Below are 22,409 nucleotides of genomic sequence, written 5' to 3'. Positions count from 1 at the left end.
TTATGCATATTCCTAACTTTAATGATCACAAACTGTAAAACAGAACTCATTTTTGACCCTAAAGAGACTCAGAAACCATCAGTGTACAAAAATGATTCAAGAAAGACTCGATTCATTATCCTTATTATATATATGGAAGTAGGTATTGTTCACCAGCTTAACTGTGATGAAATTATTGAAGAATTTGTAAAAGCAAATAGAAAGAAACATTTTTAATTGTAATATGTTAGTGATGAAGGATCTAAAAATATAGTAATTTGTTATATTTGTTGTCTGATCATTAAATTTTCTTTTATGACATCTTTTCATTTGTTCATCTATAATTACAGCATTTATTACAAAACAAGCAACAAAATTCAAGTATGAATCATTTAAAGCAAAATTGGTGAATGTCTATTTTTTGTTGTGGGAGATACAGAATTTTACATTGATTGTTGGAACAACTAAGTTCACTGACTCATTTTCTTTATTGTAGAATATGTGGAATACTCTTTTTGTAGAAAATGTGGTATATAGTAAAAATCTTAGTACCCTGCATACACTAACAATTTTATAATCCAGTTCATCTCATTCCTTTTAAACGGCACACATGGTTTTTGCATTCAATTGCTATTATTATAGTCACATTTAAAAAGAAGTTATATCATGGATAGTTAAGATACACACACACACATATATAAAATATATATATATATACACATGTATATGTAATCCACATAGGACATTCAAATGTGTGAGTAAGCAGAGGATTGGACACCACAGATTATTAGTGTTTAGGACCCTCACATGCCTTAATCTGGCCCTGCCTGTACCCAATTTACGATAAGGTCAAAAGTTCCTACTGTGAGATACTTATGATACTGCTGCCACTAATACATTTAACAGAAATAATAGTAGATGTGTACCCTGGTGGTGCAGTGGTTAAGAACTATGACTGAAAACCAAAAGGTTGGCAGTTCGAATCTACCAGCTGCTCTTTGGAAACCCTATGGAGCAGTCCTACTCTGTCATTTAGGGTCACTATGAGACGAAATCGACTCGATGGCAACAGGTTTTGTTTTGTTTGTGTGTGTATAATAATTTACCTTTCCAGGGACTTTTTCCATAAGCTCTCTCCAGTGATTCTCAAAAAAACCCAGGAAGTAGAGTTCATGTTTTTATTCACATATTACAGATAAGTGAGGCCTTTAATGAAAGGTGATATAACTTGCCTGAGGTCACAAAAGCAAGTCAGGTTTGGGTTTCCTGAACCTTGGCTCTTTGGTCTTTTTACTATAACTCCCCTTGTTACTTATCTCTACACTGTAGTTTTGCAACATTAAAATATGAAAGGAAAATATTAGTTTTTACAGTTAGAAGTATCTGAGATCCATGTTCAAATTAATAGAAGGAAAAAAAAAAAAAAAACAACCAAGAAATGAGAAAACCAGATATACAATGAACAATAGAAACCAAGCATCAACTTTGAGAGAGAAATCCTGTGGACAAGTTGATAAATCTGACTAATGCAGGAGCAGATGGTCAGAAGAAGTTCCTCTACTGACAGCAGGGAAAAGGGAGAGAGTGGTGAAAGCCATTCTAATGCCCTTGTGGAGATGCACTGCACTTTGACGTCTGCTGGGGAGGGTGTTAGCTCATAGGACTGCAGAGGCCAAGCAAAGAGGCACAGGCCCTCTTGGTGAAGAAATTGAGATGGTGCAGCGATGGGCTCAATGGAAAAGGGCATAAAATCAGAGATGTAAATGTTTAAATGGAATGCTTCAACAGAGCTTAATATCCCCTCCCTTCTTCTTGTTTTCCCACTTCACTTAACCTTTACCCTAATTTGGAGCAAGTCTGGAAATGAGATTTACTGGAAAGGCTGACAAGAAAAAAAAAAAAATCTTAATTTCTGTTATCCAATTTTGAGTGAGGTCACACAAAGAATAAGATTAAGGCTACAAGAAGAGAAGTAAAACAAAAGCAGCCTTACTGGTTTAGTCATGTGAAGTGAGATACAACTCAAGAAATTATACTATTCTATTTTGGCAAATAATGGGAAGAGGACTATTGGGTGAATCTTGAGGAGCAGGTTAGGAGGGTCACTATAAATCTTTTTAGGATGAATGGAGAATGATGTATGTCTTTTAAAGAGGAGTAACAATCAGAAGAGTTGGCTTAAGATCCTAGCATTGTTAACAGGAAATGCAATCTAATGTTCAAATTTGTAGAGGCTTAGCCTTGGCAGGACACCTCAACCTCTAATAGGAAGAAGAAAGGTAAAGATTGGAACTTGATGGGACAGAGGAAATGAAATCTGAGAGATCCCACCTGGTAACCTCCTATGAGTCTTTTCAGTAAAGTATGGGGCAAGGTCACCAGAGCAAGGAAGTAGACAACAGATAAGAGATACGAGAACTTTTTTTTTTTTTTTTAGTAAAATAATCTCTTCCAACAGCTATTAAGCACAAACTTTGATTTTCAGCTACATTCTAAGTCTCAAGCATGCAGAGTTACATTGAAGTACAACATGTTTACTATATTCAAGTTCAAACAAAAAGGCAGGCTGGGTCACTCCAGGGCAGCTGGAAATTTTTTTAGAAAACATTCATATTCATCACGAGTGTCACCACAGAGTTGTGGGAATGATAAAAATCCACATATTCTCATTTTCAGGCTTGGCTACTCTGTTGCTATTGGTGTGCACTTCTTTATAAGATAAATGATGGGTAATTTCATTAATGGTGATGCCAGTAAGCACCACACTGTCCTAACATTTAGAATGCAATCATAGAATTTAGAGCTGAAAGGGTCCTTAGAGGTCATCTTGTTCAACTTCTTCTGTTTATCGATGAATAATAAGGCTCAGAGAAATTAAGAGGATGAGAAGCCATTTACCAAACACCTATCAGTACAAGTCACTTCCACATACATTAGGGCTTGCTCAGCTAGTAAGGTCAGAGCTAGAATATAAGAGCCCAAGTCCTGACTTCTACAATATTCCCTGTTCACTAAACCATTCTGTCTTCTAAATAGATGACAATGACTGATTCTTAAAGGGGTAATGCTTCAGGAAAAAGGACGTTCAAAACCAGAAAGGACAATATGCCACCAAATGTTTCCTGGAAGACAACCCTGCATCAAAACCAGAGATGATAGAAGACTCAGTGACAAATGACTGTGCCATGAGGATGCAGAGCAAGGAAGCAAGGTGGAGGAGGGAAAAATGTCTATCTACCCAGCTATATATTCATACCTACATATGCACGTCTAGTATTGATCTAAAATGAAATTTATTCAATGAAGAACTCCTCATTCAAACTCAGCAACTATCCCTCAAACTTGTTTATATTCTTTTTGGTTTTGAATAATTATGACCAAGAAAAGTAGCCTTTTATGATTTTATGTTTTTGTATTAATAGTATGTTCAAGCACATACTTAAGCATGAGAATGCTAACTCCCATCAACTGATTTCACATGGTAAATTCAACAATCTAGGGATGTTACTCAGTAATTCTAGGATACTGATTTCATTAAAATCTTGGGTCTTGCTTTGCTTTTTTAAAGAAAAATAAAATCCTTTTCCTTCCTACCTTACTCCAATAAGACCCCTGAACAAAGGGGCCCCAACTTCTCCTCCTCACCTCTGAAACTCTCCATAACAAACTCTATCAAAGCTAGGAATGGGTAAAGGCAGTTCTCAAAGAAGAGGAAAAATCGTTTTAAAAGGAGAACAGAATGAGGAAATATAAGTAACCTTCCCTGGGTACTTTAGGACAAATAAAAACTGGTACAAGATTTAGGTCTTCTCCATGTCCTGGGTTGGCTTCAAGTCTCACCAGCCCTAACCTGGTTCCAAAAGCAACAGAAAGGGAATGGACTAGGAGACAAGATGTTTGAGTGTTACATCTCTCTTTTACTGAATGCCTAAGACATGCTAGTCCTTGCGCAAACATTTTAAATGCAATCTCTCATTCATTTCTCAAAACAACCCTGTGAAATAAGTACTACTCTCTATCATTTAAGAGATGTAAAAATGGAGGCTCAGAGAGATTAAGTGACCTGTCCTAGGCTGGAGCAAAGGGTCCTGGCATGGCCAAGTCTACCCATCTCTAAAGTCCATTATGCCATGCTGCATCTAAAATCAGTGTTAGAGATGATTAAAATCACTATCCTTATTAATAACAATAATTATTTAACACGTTTCTACTCTGTGACGTCATTGCATTAAACCCTTTATATGCACTAACCCAACCCACTGCCGACGAGTCGATTCTGACTCATGGTAACCCCATAGGGTTTCCAAGGCTCTAAATCTCTACAGAAGCAAACTGCCACATGTCTCTCCTGTGGAGCTGCTGGTGGTTTAGAACTGCCAACCTTTCATTAGCAGCTGATGGCTTTAACCACTGTGCCATCAGAGCTTCTTATATCCACTAGACAATTTAATCCTTGCAACAACCTACTCGGGACTAATACCCCCATTTTATAAAATCAGAAATTGAGGTTCAGGGAGGTAGATGAATTGTTGCAAGTCATGTTTTTAAAAGAAGGTTTGAACTAGGTCTGCATCATTCTGGAATCCACATTACCAACCACTTTGCTAGTGATTATTAACCTTTATGAGACCTCAGACCCCTTTCTGAATCTAATAAAAGCTACAGATGTTCACCTCTTAAAGACAAATATTTACTCCAGAGTTGCACATTTGGGCCAGATAATTCTATCTTTTGAGTTGCTACCATGTATATTGTAGGATGCTTAGCAGAATTCGCAGCCTCTACCTCTACTTAAGAGCTGGTAATATGCATATTCCTCCTCAACCCATTATGACAACCAAAAAATATCATCAGACTTTGGCAAATGTCCTCTGGAGGACAAAATCACCCTGGATTGAGAACCACTGATTTACATAAAAATTTTTTCATTCACTTTCTTTGGTTTCACGGGACCTCTGAAGCATATCCAGGATTTGCCAGGGAGTCCACTGAGTCTGTAGTTTAGCTCCTGCAGTGTTCAAAGATGCCTGGGTACTACCTCTACCATGATTACTAGTGATACTGCACAGCTTAATCTACCTCTTTGGGCCAATTATTTGTAAGGGGTATTTACTTCTAAAGTTCTAATGAATACAGAGGGGAAAGTAGAAGAGCCAAGGCAAAGGGCTAGCTTCTGTAGAACCTGAGACAAGCATAAGGGAGTGGGTTGGTTTTCCTAGGGGTAGCTGGCTGTGGCCCAAGGCTAGTCCCCATTAGGCCAGGGTACAAGAGGATTAATCATGACCAGATGTTGGCTCCTGACTGTGTATTTCTAACTGGGCCCTCAGCAAGGCCTCTTGGGATATTATCAACACCTAGAGTACAAACTCTAAACCCTGGCTTCAGACTGAAGAGCAGAATTTGCCTGGAGTGGAGTGGGACTCCAGGCAAGATGGCACCTGATAGAGGGAGGAGATTGTCCTCAGCAAATCCTTCTCAAGGCCTTAAATCACTCATTGACTATATTTGCCTACTATTCTTTGCAAAATAAATAAATAAATAAATAATTCCTACCCTAGAAAAGAATTTTCATTCCAGGTTAAAATAATTTAATTTCATGTAAAAACAACAGCAATGAGAGGAAAAGAATAAATCAAGATTTTAAAGTACAACTTTTAAAACGAAAGAGTAGGGGAAGAACACTGGTAAGACTGGAATCACGTAAAGTCTTGTCTTGAAGAGTACCTACGTTAGCAAATTTTTAACATCATTGATCCTAAGAAAATCTGAACCTATACTTGTGACATACTTCCCTCTTCCTTCTGTCCTAAATGTCTTTTGGATTCCTGTTCACCTGTTGAATATCTACTTATCCTTCAAAGGAAGGCTCAGCGATTAGCTTCCTTTCATGGATTTTTCTCCAGGCAGAATTAATTGCTCCAACATCTTAACAACTATGGCATTTTTCACATTTGTCTATCATAGCTCATATTATAGTACAGCTGGTCATATGCTTCATTTACTATAAAATCATTTTAAGTTTTTGGTTTATTTTCTGAATCCCTGTTGCTGTTCAAGAAGTGCTTGCTAAATTGAGTTACCTGAATCTTTCACTCACATGCTTTGAACCTAGTATAAGTTTCATCTACAATAAATAAATCGTTTAATTTATAAATTGTAACTATAAGAGAATAGTTAATGCCAGGCTTGTTTGGATATGTCTGCACATGTTCAGAGAACTTACATATTTTTAAAAGTAAAACTTGATTATTTTCTGTGTACTGACCACATATCCACTTGTTCAGCTATTATAAAAATTTAAATTTATTTGTCCAATTCTGCTCTCCCCTTAGGAATCTCACACCATTTCTATTTCAAACCAGTGAAGTCCTTGCAACATTTCATTTATTCAATAATGCTTCAAAGATGCCTTTTCTGGGTAACTGAAAGATCCTTTTTTTAAAGCATCAAAACCTACATAATCAAAGCCATTTTGATATAATGTCTACAAATGTATTATAATCTTTTTCATAAAAAACTCCTTCTGGAAAAATGCAGGGTATAAATTAATATATTGGAACCTCTAGACTTTACTGAATCTTATAATTTCTGCTGGGAGAAAAGTTTGAGAAACACTGACTTGGAGTCATCAGGACTATTCACTGGCCCCCTATGAGGTAATACCATTTTGTGTCTGCTTCTCACTTTTTCTGTCCTCTTTCATTTCAGTTTCCTCCCCCCTCTTCCTATCTCCTTTCTGATTTTCTCCTTTTAATCTACTTTGGCCTAGAAAACCAGATATTAAAGGTTTTTTTTTTTTTTTTTAAGATTGTCTTATAAATGAATTACAAGCAGATTAGAATCTCCGAGCCCTTTTAAACTCATTAAAATTACTATTATTATTTTATTTGGCCTTTTTTTTTTTTTAACATATGGACTGTTCTCTTGTTTGTACTAAGAGTGCTCAAAGTCTGGTCACTAGAAAACTGGACCCAAGTAGAATGCAAGAACAAAACTCTGACCACAGCATGAACTTAGCAGATATGTATAGCCTCCAAGTACCCATAATGAAGATGAATACAGCTTTTCAGTGTCAAGGTACTATTTTCAGAGCCAAAATATCTTCATAATGGTATACCAACTTTTGCAGATTATAACTTTCTTTTTGATTAGAATTACCAACTCAGATTTCTGCAGGCCCAATGAGGCAATAATGTAGTCCAAAACATACATCATAACAACATAGAGTTTCAAATTTCTATTCAGCAACGGTGCAAATTTATCTCTTATTTACATTTCCATGCATGAGATAAAAATGCAAAAAAATGATAAAGATAGGCAAAAAAAAAAAAAAACAACGATAAAAGCTGGCACTGGGAGATTTTCAAAGTCACATTATATCCCATCTTTTATAAAATAATAACTACTATAGAAAATTCATAAATGATAAACCTAACCATATGAATTAACATATACTAACAGTTTTTGCTGTTTTTTGTTTTTTTAAGGAACTGGTTAAAAATAAATGGCATAATTGTTAAGTAGCTTCCTCATGTTTAAGTTAGTAATTTCTTTTTTAGGATAAAATTCTTATTGGGCATCAAATAATTGTGAATTTTTCCTGGCAAAGTTCCTGCTTTTAGTTGTCCCTAAATGTATCACATCTTTGTGGTTTGCTTCTAATAGTTGAGGAGGTTACAATGGAGCTATTTACACAGCCAGAATGTACAGTACTCTTATCAGAGGAAAAAGCCTGGGAGACAACTGGCTACGGGTAATGATCCTCAAGGTTCTCCCACCAGTAGGAAACATTATCAATTTTAAGAAAAATGGATAGTTGAAGAAATCATTTAACATTAGTGTTCCTTAAAAAGCTGTCCCTTTTATCTCCCTTTGAATTCATTAATTATAGATCCACCACATGATTTATAGATACCGGCAGAGATGGAGGTAGAAATTACTCACATTGGGAACTCCTACTGGACTACTGTTAAACAGCTTGGATGCTATTAAATGTTCCATATTACCAAGAGATACGGAGATTCAAGATCAAGCAGCATGTTCCCAGAAATTTTAGAGCTGGGGATAATCTCTTGAAAGTGAACTTGCCAAGAAATCACATTTGAGTCACTTGTAAATATTGACATTGCTTGTATTAGTTAAAATTCTTTTTTCTACCCATTATTAAATGGTTCAGATTATGAAATTCTGCATCTTTTGGAGGGAGTATACCAAATTTCCTAAGCACACAAGAACTGAATTATTTAAATTATGTCTATTTCATATTCTGAGTACATGCATTTGCAATTAGCTATGTCAGGCATTTTTTTTTTTTCATTGAATTTCATCATCATCAAGTGCTTTTTATTAAGCACAAACCTGGCTAATTAATTTTCTAGAGAATAACAGGTATTTTAAAATTCATTCTCTCTATTTAAGATCCCTTAAATAACTTACTTGATCAATGACATTTTTTTCTTTAGCAAAAAGTGCTTTTAAATTTTGATTTTTACCTTACTATTTCAAAGTTTCTATAGTTCACATTCCACTCCCAAAGTCAGTGTATTAAAATAAAAAGTGTTATTTATAAGTAGTACAACAAACTTCATGGAAACTTTACCTATAGTGTGTTAGTTAATATCCTAATTAAAAAAAAAAAAATCACTATACCAGCTATATATTTTTTCCAAGTTATTATTTTTTTAAGGAAGAAAAATAAACAGTTTAAATGAGTAAAATCAATAGATGTAAAATGCATTTTTTCTTTAAAATATTCAATTTATAGAGTACATCAAAAGGAAAGCAAGAAAAAGCCACCAATGTCAGAATCTGAAATGTTTACTAAATGAAGATGAAAATATCTCAGGTCTTCAAGTTGATCATCAAGACTTGTATTTCTGCTTCTCTGGAGAAAAAAAAAAAGTAATTTCTATGTGAATTTGGGGAAAGGGGAGAGTTTTTCTCAAGTTATTTTTTCCTAACTGCAAGGAAGACAATATATCTTTCTATTTAACAACAACAAAAAAAAAACCTTTATTTTAAATCCCAGTCACAAAAGAGAAATTTTAGACAATCATTCTCACCAACATTATAATTTCATTCCAATCATAATTCTCAGTTCCTATACTTATTTTTTTTTTTTTTATACTTATATGTAGGGTATTTCGGTTCTAGAACCAATTACACTGTACTCCAGGGGAAAATGCCTAGGAAGAATGGCAAAAACAAAGATGAAACTACAGACATCTGATGCATGTCAACGTTTAAGCATGTCCAGATCAATATTCTGAGAAGCTGGAATGCTCAAGCACAGCGACAATTCCGAGGATGGCGCAGGACTGGGCAGCGTTTCCATCCGTTGTACATGGAGTCGCTACAAGTCGGAACCAATTCGATGGCACCTGATAACAACAACATTCTGAGAAGCAGTGATCTGGCTGCTCTGCAATGTTGCCAATGGTCACTTTGCACATTGAGGGCACAGCTAAAAATGATGCTTCACAGGGGCCTACTCACAGCTCCCTATCCAAAAACAGCTAGAAGGACGGGTGTTGTGGCCTGACGGAAGGAAAGAAGTCTGGGCCTTACTTCTCAATGCGAAGACTGGAATTTAAACGTTGCTGTCGTTAGCTGCTGTCGAGTCAGCTCTGACTCGTGGTGACCGTATGTATAACGAGAATAAAACGTTGCCTGGTCCTGCACCGTCTTCATGACAGTCGGTGCCTTTGAGTTCCTCGTTGAGGCTGTTGTGTCATGCCATCTCACTGGGGGTTTCCTTTGCTTCTGCTGATCTTCTACTTTACCAAATATGATGTTGTGCTTTCCTAAGGATTAGCCTTTCTTTCCTGATGACATGTCCACTCCAAAGTAAGCAAGACAAAGTTTCACCATCCTCACTTCTAACGGGCATTCTGGTTTTATTTCTTCTAAGAATGATTTATCTGTTCTTCTTATAGTCAGTATTCCTTGCCAAAATCACAATTCAAATGCATCAATTCTTCTTTTATCTTCTTTTTTCATTATCCAGGTTTCACAAGCATATGAGGTGATTAAATATTAAAATGAGACTAAGCATTGGATAATTCTGAACTGAGTAAAAAATATTTTTCAGTTTGCCGTTAGAGTGAGTCGGGGGCTCCCTTCCGAGTGTGAATTCTGGAGTAGCTGGATGCTCTTATTTTCAGATAGAGATTTACATCTCTATTAGAAACAACTCAAATAGATGAAATGATATAAAACAGTGGCCTGAGAGGTAAGGGGAAAAACAACTACAATAAGAGGCTCTCACTTATAGTCACAGCCATTCAGGGATTTTACATCTGGCAAGAAGCAGTCTATTTTTTGTTTACACCAATAGGAGCTCCCAGGAGAGTATAACACACAGAATCCACAGGACGAACTTGGCCAGACTTTTCAAAGTAGTTTAGTTTTCAAAAATCCACCTTCCCTAAAGGGAAAAAATACCTTGAGAACCAATTAGTGGTATGAGGGGCCAGAAGAAAAAGATTGAGCTCCAGTAGAAAGATTATTTTGTTGATTTCGGTAAAAACCTAGGGCCAGACGCTAAGCTGGATGTTCTCAATGCTTATCTCCTCTTTGCTCCAGGGACACTGCAGTCTGTTACATTTGTATCTTCTGAACGGGGACAGGAACAAAGTCTCAAAACAATTTTTGTAAAACATAATCCTGAATCATAGAACAGGTGGCAATTTTCTAAGGAGCAACAGTGGCTTATTGGAAGAGCAGAAAGAGAATAAAAAAAATACTCCCCCTTCTCCCTTCCGCCCCAGCTGATCAGATGTCTTTGTGAGCAAAGCTCAGGCCTTTTCCCTTTTACACTGTAAAAGGTAAACAAGACAAATGGATAATAAACATTCACAACAAGGCTAAATCCATGATTGATAACCTCTTCCTGTTTAAGATCAGCTACAAATATGCCGTCCAGTGGTTTTTAATGGTGTGATCATCTGACTCAGCAGACCAGTGTCAGGAAAGAAATTTACATAAATGGGAAGTGAAATCTTTCTGCAAGCAACAGGACAGAAACTGCTTAGGTAAGGAGAGGCTCACTTACACAAACATATACATACATATTAAACCCGCTTGTCAGATATCTGCTTGAGCTTAAGTTATTGCCCATAAAAAAGCTAAGACGTTTGCTTTTAATTTCCAAAAAGTCATCTCAGTTTTAATTTTACTTGGAATAAATTCTGCAAATAGAGCTGTCACTAGGAAGAAGAGGATTAACAACAAGCTGAAATTCACAAATATAACCAAGGACCCATCCACAATCATACATATTTAGGTGGCATGGCTAAGGATGAAAAAAAACACCACCAGGCTGACAGTCCTTGCACTAGAGGAATGTGAATGGATAATATGAAAAGGTCTTCATTGCAGTTGAGTGTAGTATAGGCTCTGGAGTCAATCCTGCCTGGATTTAAATTGTGGTTCAATCAATTCGCAGCTATTTGGCTATAGAAGAGTCACTAACCACTACAATCTGATAAATATAATTTGATAAAATGGCATGATAATAATACTGTTACAATGTGAATGTGAATACTATTACAATGTAAAGTAAGAGAACCCATGTAAAACACTTATTGTGGGATCTGGCATATACTAAGCATTCAATAAATTTTCATTGTTGTTGGTCGTGGTGCTATTATTACTATTGCTATTATTTCTCTCTGCTCCTGGTTTTGTATTTCAGAACAGACTGGGAAAAAAAGAGGAGTGTGGCTGATTGAATGACTGGCACTATTTCTTCACCTTTTCTCTGCCTCCACACCCTTGCCACGGCCTCACTGTGGGTAAAGTACATCTTCCCACTATTTGAGGTTCGAGTCAGCCATGTGGCTTGCTTTGGCCAATGGTCCGTGTAGAAAGTGACAGTGTTCCAAGCCAGGTCTTACGAGGCTTTACCCATTTCTATTGGCCCTCTGGTACTTCAGTACTGGCATGAGAAGAACATGCTTAGCTAGTCTGCTGCTTCAAGGAGTAGGCGAAACACATGGGATAGATGGAGATCTGTAGACCTACAGTGTGATAAAGAGCCTCCCTAGCTGCCCTGCAGAGGCATGAGGGAGATAAAGGCATATTGATATATGTTACTGAAATTGTGTGATTATTTACTATGCAACAAAAACTACCTGATAAAAAGGAGTGAAATTAAAGAGTTGTATATCCACAACACATTCCTTATTACCCAAGGAAACAGACATTCCTCAATATCTAGGTTTGAAACAAAAATGGCATGAAAAGCGCAGGAAGACAAATGCTTCTACAAAGCCAGAATTCTAGAAGCAGAGGTGCTGCGAAGTCTACACTGGCTTCTTGGCTTTTGCTTGGGAGAGGACGCACATTATTGATATCAAGATTATTTAAAAATAGCTAACATTTACTTGAATCTTATCACAGGCATTATACTGATTAGTGCTTTAATCACTTTACATGTATTAATTTATTCGATCCTTAGAATCTTATAAATTAGGTGCTATTTATCCTACCCATTTTACAGATAAGGGACACAGCAGGTCAAGTTCCTTGCACAAGTTTGCTTACAGAGAGCAAGTGGTGGAGCTAGTTTGAACGCAGGCAATCCAGTTCCAACAAAGCCTGAGGCCTTTGTTATGTTAATAGCTAGAATCACATTGCCCATCTCAGTGTGAAAGGGCAGAATCTTTTTCTTTCTTTTTTTCTGGAAATGTATAAGCTTCTCCAAATATTCAAAGGCAAATATGCATTCCCGATACCATGATTATCTTCAAGTGTAAAAAATGTGATAAATGACCTTTAACTTACACTACAATCACTCTCAGGCTCCACTGAGCTTTGATTCTCACATGCACAATTTGTTGCCTTTAAGTTTACTTGTTTTTAGTTTTGTTTTTCTCATTGTGTACTCTTAGATTCAACTCTGTTGGGCAACAAACTTGGAGAAATTCTAACAGAAGGAATGTAAAAAAATAAATATTAATCATGATAGGTTTTCAGAACTATCTCGAAGGATATAAAAATACCCTCTTATGGTAAGAAAACAGCCAATTGTTGCCCAGCTCTGTTCACGCATGCATTTCCTGCATCTGGCAGAAAGGCCTCAGTGGTCTAAAGCCTTCAGATATATTCTCCATCCAGTCCTCAAGTCCAAAAGTCGCCTCTCTAAATACCTGCAAACATCATTCCTACCTACCTTAAAAGCAGCACCTCCATGGATGATGGATTTGATAAAAATCCCCAAGTCTGTTCCAGTTTCTCTGGACTTGTTTCCTTTCAAGCTCACTCCAAGACCTGCAGAGCCTGAATCATTCAGGGGGATCTCGAAGGTGAGCTGCTCTGTTGTTTCCAGGGAGAGTGCATAGCAGTCAGGTTCCCCTTTCTGTTGGGGAAAATGCACAAGAAAAAAAGTGAAGGACAAAATGCAGATTAATGTCTCACACTCTCAGATTGCCAAACCCAGATGGAAGCAGCCAGACAGGATGGTTGGACCTTCAACAGTAGGCAGGCAAAGGCTAGTCTTCTTTCTCTGTAAGGGGCCACCACCACATCTATGGAATGGGGAAAAGCTATGAGGGAATAATATTTGCTTGCGGTCAAATATTATTTGCTTGTGGTCAACAGAGAAGATCATTTGACAAGGCAGAGACACACAATTTGACATATCCCTTATGCATTTGGCAAATCACTAGAGTATTCTGAATAATTAAAACAGCTGGACATTAGACTTGAGGAATCTTAAGTACTAGAAGAGACCTGCTACGGGTTGAATTCTGTCCTCCAAAAAGATATGTTGAAGTCCTAACTCCTATACCTTTGAATGTGACCTTGTTTGGGAAAATCGAGTTTTTCTTTTGTTATCTTTCCTGTCAAATGAGTGGTGTCTTATGAAAAGGGAGTGACACACAGGGGGAAGACAGACACCATGTGTCAAGGGAGGCAGATGCAACTATAAGCAGCAAAGGGATGCCAAGGATTGCCAGCAAGCACTAGAAGCTGAGAAAGAGAGAGATAGAGAGAGAGTGAGAGAGAGAGAGAAGGAAGAACCCTACCAAAGCCCTGAATTTAGACTTCTAGCATCCAGAACCATGAGAAAATGAATTTCTGTTCTTTAAAGCCCCCCACATTGTGATATTTTTGTTTTGGCAGCCCTAGGAAACTAAGACAAGGTCTTAGGGATAATATAGTTTCAACACTTTCATTTTACAAATGAATAAACACAGCTTAGTGAAGAAACATGTTTAAATTGGGGGAAATATTTGGCTTCCATAATTTCGATAATATTTACCACAGAAGCAATGCTATTCGTAAAGACTGTCTAAAGGGCCGTGAGTACTTAAAAAAATATAATTTTCTTTTAAACTTATAGAAATAAGATTTGTAATGGATATCACTGAATTAAACTTCAGTTTGTCAAAAACTCATGCTTTAAGCCTGTATCTTTGGAGAGTATAACTCACTGACATTCAGTTTTTTTAACCTAAACAAAATGATTATGCATAAGAAATATTCATGTCCTGTTTGACAAATGACACCTAGCCATAAGCATAGCTGCTATTCTTGAAGAAGAAAAAAAAAAAAAGCAGAGAACGGTAGCAAAAGGCACCTTTAGGGAGAAGTATATGGTTGATCATATTTGGCCCCAGTGTTTTCAAATACCCAGCAGGGGGAATAGAAAAGTGCTGTTCACATGACCATCTCTGTAGGTGCCCCTTCAGCATCCCTCACAGGCAGGCAGAAATGTAAGGCTCTGCCTAGGCATGCAGCTGAAACATTTGAAAATAAGATATCCCTGGAAACCATCAACTCTTTCTAGGCCAGGAGTTCCTTCCTCTCTATAATTTCGTCTAGGGCCTCTCAGCTTAAGGTCATTTTGAGGGGGCTCTTATGTAAAATTATGCATTCAAAAAATTGCTGTGAGTGTCTGAATGTCAGTCACAAAATAACTGTAAAATCAAAAGTCGCACAAGACTCATAATTAAAACAGGATTAAGGGGTCTGATCATAGCTGATCCGCTGACATGGGGTTTTCAATCTCTATCAAAATAGAGGAAACCCACGTTTAACTTTTAAGGGAAGAGTTCCTTCATTTAATTTTATTATAAATGAAGTGAGCTACAAAGATTCTGACAACAAGTTGTTTCAAAGAAATGAAACTTTCTTAATTTAATAAACCTATCACAGGTTAGCTCTTTTAACTAACTCATCATATTACTATCTCAGAAACAAATCCTATTATCTGATTCAAACTAGCCATCTTTATTCAGTAGAATACCAGAATTAAATACTAAGCGTAAACTATTAGCCTCCATTTTTGTCTTCGAAAATGCCTGATTTAGAACTCATAACATTTCATAATCATTATGTTTCCAGGTCTCTGTGATTTGGTTAACTTCAGTCTAATAAAGTTCTACTGAATTAAAGTGTAAATTAAAGAACATCTGTTCTTTCTATAAGCTTGTGAATACCACTTTAAGATAAAAACTAGAAAGCTTCTCTGGTTTATCTACCAGAAACAAAATGACACAAGGACGAGTTTTGTTTGAATAATATCTCCAAACTACTTCATTCTATAATCAAATCTGTCTTCTTTTGGAAACTGTGTTTAACTCTCAATAGGATTGATAACCAATACTTGCACTAACACCTTTCATTTCTAACATAGATGGTGGAAACAAAATAGACAGCATTATGGTTATTTTTTTTCTTTTGAAATGTAAAATAATCAACCACAAATAAAAATAAGCTATTGGCTAACATTGAGTGGTGCTGTTCTAAGTGCTTTATATAGTAATACATTTACTACCCATAATAGTCCTATTAGGTTTAAGATCATGCCCATTTTACAGGTGAGGAAACTGAAGCACACAGCAAAGTAATATGCTGTGAATCCACACAATTTGCCAGGGGTGGAGCTTTGCGGAGCCTAAGCAGTGTGGCTGCTGTGCCAGGCTCTCACTGGGTATACTGCAGTGTGTCTCTGTGTCTCAGCTTCGGGGAGCCACTGTGACTTGACCTGGTCACAAGAAATTCAAGACAGCTTCCTACAATAACAGCAGGACATCATGCAATTTTATATTCTCCACCCAACTTCAGGGATGTTTTATATCTTTCTTATGCTATATCAGGCTCAAGCAATAATTAGTGGTGTCTAATTACAGCAAACTTCCCAATGGAGAAGGAAGCCATTACAGTAGTTAAACATAGCCATTTCCTCTGTGAAAAATAAATGTTCTTTTACCTAATGTATAAAAAAATCAATACACTGAATGCCTCCTTCCAATAATCTTGGTTCAACTGGCAACTCTGAAAATTAAACTCAAATCTTGCCAGGCAACATTCTGTAGCAAGATGGAAAGGGATATAAAGTACTCACAATGCCTGAAATGCAGGACTTTGGTCATAGGATGAGCTGAAGACAGTGGCACTTCAGACCCTGGGCCCTCCCTGGCTTCCTGTCTTTTAGACAGGAGCACTTTCTACACTCTGTCAACATTTTTCCTTACTTTTTCCAACACAGATACCCAGAGGACAAAACATTCAAAGAGGCAAGGCTGGTATGGTAGGGAAACTCCTGAGAATTTCATTGTTTTGTCTTTTCATTATTTTTTATTTTTCACCTCTAGAGGCCATGTTTCTATATACAAAGCCTCTTAGGTTCCTAGAGCCAGGCCCGGGATGGATGCCCATATGCCCCAATACCACACATATCTCAGTTACATAATGCTGCTATAACACAAATACCACAAAAGGGTGACTTTAATGAACACATTTATTCTCTCACAGTTAGGAGGCTAGAAGTCCAAATTCAAGGTGCCAGCTCTAGGGCAAATGCAATCTATCAAGTAGTATTTATTAGGCTGTATATGTTTAGATGTATGTTGTTTTACACTTTATTTTCTAAGAGTCATAAGAATTTTGTAAAAATACTATGGATGCAAAGACTTTTAAACATGTAAGAATATACTATAATATCAAGGGAAGAAACTTAGGTGTACAGTATAATTCGATAATGTAACATATACACGCTATACATATACCTAGACACCTACCCATCTATCTACTTACCTACGTACCCTCCAACCTCCACACCTGCCCATCTATCTATACAGAAGAAGCCTGGTGATCTATGAGCACTGGAGTATAGACTAGTGTTTTCTTCTTTATTTCTATGTTTCCCAAACATTTCACAATGGACTTCTACTATTTTTTATTATCTAACAAAAAGTAAATATTTTAAAGGAATTAACTGGAGGTATAAGAAACATTTGCTATATTATTGTATTGTCCAACTACAGAGAGAGTAAACACATATCCATACTGACATATACCTACACGTGCACACATATATACATATATACTCTAATACTATTTGTTGTTAGGTGCTGTCCAGTCTGTTCTGACTCATAGCAACCCTATGCACAACAGAACGAAACACTGCCCGGTCCTGAGCCATCCTTACAATTTTTGTTATGCTTGAGCTCATTGTTGCAGCAATTGTGTCAATCCACCTCATTGAGGGTCCTCCTCTTTTCCGCTGACCCTGTACTCTGCCAAGCACGATGTCCTTCTCAAGGGACTGATCCCTCCTGACAACATATCCAAAGTATGTAAGACACAGTCTCACCATCCTTGCTTCTAAGGAGCATTCTGATTGCACTTCTTCTAAGATAGATTTGTTCGTTCTTTTGGCAGTCCATGGTATGTTCAATATTTTTCACCAACACCACAATTCAAAGGCGTCAATTCTAATTCGGTCTTCTTTATTCATTGTCTAGCTTTCACATGCATATGATGCGATTGAAAATACCATGGCTTGGGTCAGGCACACCTTAGTCTTCAAGGTGATATCTTCACTCTTCAACACTTTAAAGAGGTCCTTTGCAGCAGATTTACCTAATGCAATGCGTCTTTTGATTTCTTGACTGCTGCTTCCATGGCTGTTGATTGTGGATCCAAGTAAAATGAAATCCCGGACAACTTCAATCTTTTCTCCATTTATCATGATGTTGCTCTTTGGTCCAGTTGTGAGGATTTTTGTTTTCTTTATGTTGAGGTGCAATCCACACTGAAGGCTGTAGTCTTTGATCTTCATTAGTAAGTGCTTCAAGTCTTCTTCACTTTCAGCAAGCAAGTAAAGTATTATAATGACATGTGCAAAGAGCTGGAAATGGAAAACCAAAACGGAAGAACATGCTTGGCGTTTCTCAAGCTGAAAGAACTGAAGAAAAAATTCAAGCCTCAAGCTGCAATACTGAAGAATTCTATGGGGAAAATATTAAACGATGCAGGAAGCATCAAAAGAAGATGGAAGGAATACACAGAGATATTATACCAAAAAGAATTAGTTGATGTTCAACCATTTCAAGAGGTGGCATATGATCAGGAACTGATGGTACTGAAGGAAGAAGTCCAAGCTGCTCTGAAGGCAATGGCAAAAAACAAGGCCCCAGGAACTGATGGAATATCAATTGAGATGTTTCAACAAACAGATGCAGTGCTGCAGGTGCTCACTTGTCTATGCCAAGAAATATGGAAGACAGCTTCCTGGCCAACTGACAGGAAGAGATCTGTATTTATGCCTATTCCCAAGAAAGGTGATCCAACCAAATGTGGAAATTATAGAACAATATCATTAATATCACATGCAAGCAAAATTTTGCTGAAGATCATTCAAAAATTGATTCCTACTGTCTCAGATTTCATTAATTGAAATGGTTATAAAAATCAAATTTTACATTAAAATAATTATAAAAGCATAAAGTATTATAGTTATTAAAAAAAAAAAAAACCTTGCCATTGAGTTGATTCTAACTCATAGTGACCCTATAGGACAGAGCAGAACTGCCCCACAGGCTTTGCAAGGAGTGGCTGGTGGATTCGAACTGTTGACCTTTTGGTTAGTAGCCACAGCTCTTAAATATTGTGCCATAAGGGCTCCATTACCTTTATAAGGAAGCAAAAAAAGTAACCTAGTCTAACTAATCTTTTGATGCCATATTCTCTGCTCTTAAGAGAGATCAAAAGGCAGTTCATCATTAGTTCAACGTTAAGTCCTCAATGAAGGCACCAAGGTGTGTCATAGCTATTAATGTGTGATGAACCTTGGCTGACTCACAGTTTTAAATTGCATCATGTATCTCAAATCACAAGTGAATGTTGCTTATAGCAATATTTATGATGCATTTCATCAAGTTTGGGAAGTAATGTGATCCAGTACTCAAAGCTACAAACACCTATCTACACACATATACATGCACACACACACACACATAAATAAAAGTTTCCTAAGACAATACTTGCTAAGAGTGCAATGCATTCTGATATTTTCTCTGCTATTTTATTCTTTAAAAAATTTGGTTACAACCCACTCAATTGATTTCAAGACCCAATAATAGATCAGAATTTGTAGTTGGGAAAAACTGCCATGATGTATTATAAACAGGCATTATTTTTTATTAAGTCAAAGAGAGAGAGAAAACAAATGAAAAATCAAATGGTGAGCAAAATGTTAACTGTTTTTAGTCCCCTAAGTGTTATAAGCCATTTTTAATGCCTCATCCTATCCAGCCTTAGCCCGAACCCTTTTTAAAGTTTCTGTAGCTATTCCATTATCATCCTAATTATGTAATTTTCTCTTTTCCCTTCCATTCAGTTATTTCTAGTCCTGTTTCCCTATTTGCTCATTTTGCTCTAATGTTCCCTCTATTCTCAAGCATAGTCAATTAACTTTCACAGTTGGAATCTAGAAATAAGGGTGGTCCTTTCCTTGTCCTCCTAGTGACAAGAATTGTTCTTCACAAACCACAGTCATTCAACAAATATTTATCAAGCACCTACAATAGGCAAAACAATGAGATGTGAAATGGTCCATCTTCACAGAATGTAATTGAGTAAGAGATTCCTGAGCAACATGAGAGGGCCCTTCTGTTTCAGTCATAGTATTATTTGGAGAGGAAGTTAGAGAGTTCACAAATAAGAATGAAGCAACAGAGGTGTCTACATAGCAGAACTCTGCCAGATATTCTAACCAGTCTTATAAACAAAAATATCAAAAGTAATTGCTTGAGGCAAGAGGAGGAAAGAGAGGCAGGAAGATGGATGACTAAGGAGGCATCCATATTATTAGCTTAAAAGTGTTCCAAATGGGGCCATCTCTGGAATCACAAATGTTCTTGTATCGCAAAGCAGCACTTGATTCACGCATTCAAGTGGTAATAGCCCAGCCTCTCAAAGCCCAGGGGAATCCACCAGTCTGCAGGGCTAACATTCAGTTTCCCAGAAGTCCAGGTCAGACCTGAAAGCATCCATGCTGAACCTTTTATGGCCCTCATTTCATTAAATGCTGTGTTCTTGGCTCAGCACTAGCAAGCTCTGGATGTCTTTGCCTTGCCTCCCAAATGTGTAATTACTCTGTGTTGTGAGCAGCTTACTTTATGCAAGAGTTATGTTTCACATGCAACCATTTTGTCATTATCAAAACTCAAACAAATGGGCTTTAAGAAAAAAAAAAAGTGAATAATTTTTTTTATATATATATAAAGCAAAAGCCATACCTGGCAATTCTGTCAGGATATTTTATAATAAGCTTAACTATTGTTAACTTTTGCCTGAGTAAGTTCTAAGGAATTTAAGGTGATAAAACTTTTGTTATAGCTAAATAAATTTCACAACAATGAAAGGATAAGGCACCTGCAAGACACTTAGTTTTCTGAAATTTTTTTAATCTTCTGGAAAAGCACTGGGTAGCTATTATAAGCATGGAAGGTTTTTGGCCAATTGGATTATACAAAATTCAGAATGTGAATATCATCCTAGAGTGGGGATCAGAGGCTCATTCCAACAGCAGGGAGGCATTTCATTTTAGATTGTACTTCTCACAGAGTGAAGACAAGAAAAAGACGAGAGACAAGCAGGCACCCGTCAAGGTAAAGGGGGGGGTCTAAGGATGATCGTTTTAATAAATGGTAAAATGGTTGAAAAGACTTTCAATCCCACTGCTGCTGATATGTAAATGAAATCAGCAGAACTTTTGGTGATTTACAAGTAGGCAAATTATCTTTTAAAGTATTTTTGCCTTCCTGACAATATAGACAAGTCTCAAAAAAGAATCAGAGATCAAACTGCTGATAATTAAAAGCAAATTATTCTCAATTATGTTCCAGATTGGGATTTAACCTGAAGCTCAATATCATCTATGAATCGTATAGAAGAGAAAAATATAAGTTAATGTTGCAGTGAGTAGGAGAAAAGTTTCAGGGAGATAAATGTAAGCAACACTGGTATTTACTTTTAGTGGAAGAAAAAAATTTAAATGTAGGTTTCTTCCAGTTAGCTCAATAATGTCAATCTTTTAAATGTATGTCCTTATGTGGTCTCCATAAGTACATATTCATTCATTTAAAAAAAATAATTTAATGAAACATATGAATGGAGAAAATCCTACAAAATGTTTGTAATTGAGACACTTATCTTTTTTCATAGTTTTTGAAATCCATCTCCCAAAAAGGGGCAGAGGGAAGAAAATACTGAAGCAAGAGCTGATCTCTGACCAAACTTACCAAAACACAATTTTCTCTAAGGATTAATCTAATACAAGAAAACAAATGTCAAAAATGACCATTCCTTATTGCCTGTTCAATATGAAAGTACCTCAATGTCAGTCGGGAACAAAGCTAACAAAAATAAAAAAAATACAGACTTAAAATTCCTTTAATAACATTTTTCCCCCACTTAAAGTATCTATACTTGAAAAATTAGCAAATTCAACAGCGTAATGATACTGACAATTATTTTTTCTTCTCAGATAAAACTTAAAGAAATGGATATACTATTTTGTGTCACAAAAAGTAATATAAATTAATATTTTATAATCCAGACAGCAGGGATTTTTATAAAACTAGTACTGTTCATATTGAGAAATGGGTTTGTTTTGATTCACCTCTTCCTTTTAAAAGTGGATTAGAGAAACCTAATTAGGAATGTTTTAAGTATGTTACATGCAGTAATTCAGTGGTTAAAACACATGGGTACATGCTTTCATATGAATATAAGATTCAAGAACAAATAATATAGCTGTGATAATTTAATGACCTAAAAAGGAAGTATAATGGACCTGATCCAAAGACAAGTAGGAACACTTGGGGAGTTGAGTTCTCAGGTGAAATACTTCTAGTATCTTTAACATCACAAATACTTTGTATGCCATGCTACCTGCACTTAAAATCTTTAAAAGACAACACAACCACCAGAACAAAAGCTATACATAAACAATATACAGCACCTCAATGAACTGAGCATGCTGGTAACCATACCTGCCCTACTCACAGCCTAGCCTACTGCTCAGTGAGACAGGAGGGGCACTGACTACACTGGAGGTGCCGTCTGATCCCATGACAGGCAGCTATTGCTTCCTGATGGGGGGTTGGCCCAAGGTGGGCCCAATTAGGGCT

The 22,409-nt window shown here is 36.7% G+C and overlaps 1 protein-coding gene across 11 annotated transcripts in view; it reads right to left on the bottom strand.

The window, feature by feature from the left end:
- The window catches only part of PARD3B (par-3 family cell polarity regulator beta), a 1,165,226-nt gene that overhangs the window by 457,123 nt on the left and 685,694 nt on the right, over positions 1–22,409 (bottom strand). For 9 of the 11 annotated variants that reach the window (XM_049888913.1, XM_049888919.1, XM_049888914.1 and 6 more), the window contains one exon: positions 13,154–13,339. The exons of the other annotated variants lie outside the window; for them this stretch is intronic. In XM_049888913.1, coding sequence (XP_049744870.1) covers positions 13,154–13,339 — 186 coding nt within the window. The remainder of the gene's footprint in view (positions 1–13,153; positions 13,340–22,409) is intronic. 11 annotated transcript variants of the gene reach the window in all.

The sequence above is a fragment of the Elephas maximus genome, chromosome 6 (genome assembly GCF_024166365.1).
Source record: "Elephas maximus indicus isolate mEleMax1 chromosome 6, mEleMax1 primary haplotype, whole genome shotgun sequence".
Classification (NCBI taxonomy): Eukaryota; Metazoa; Chordata; class Mammalia; order Proboscidea; family Elephantidae; genus Elephas; species Elephas maximus.
Note: the sequence above shows the minus strand (reverse complement) of the source record. Positions and strands in the feature narration are given on the sequence as shown.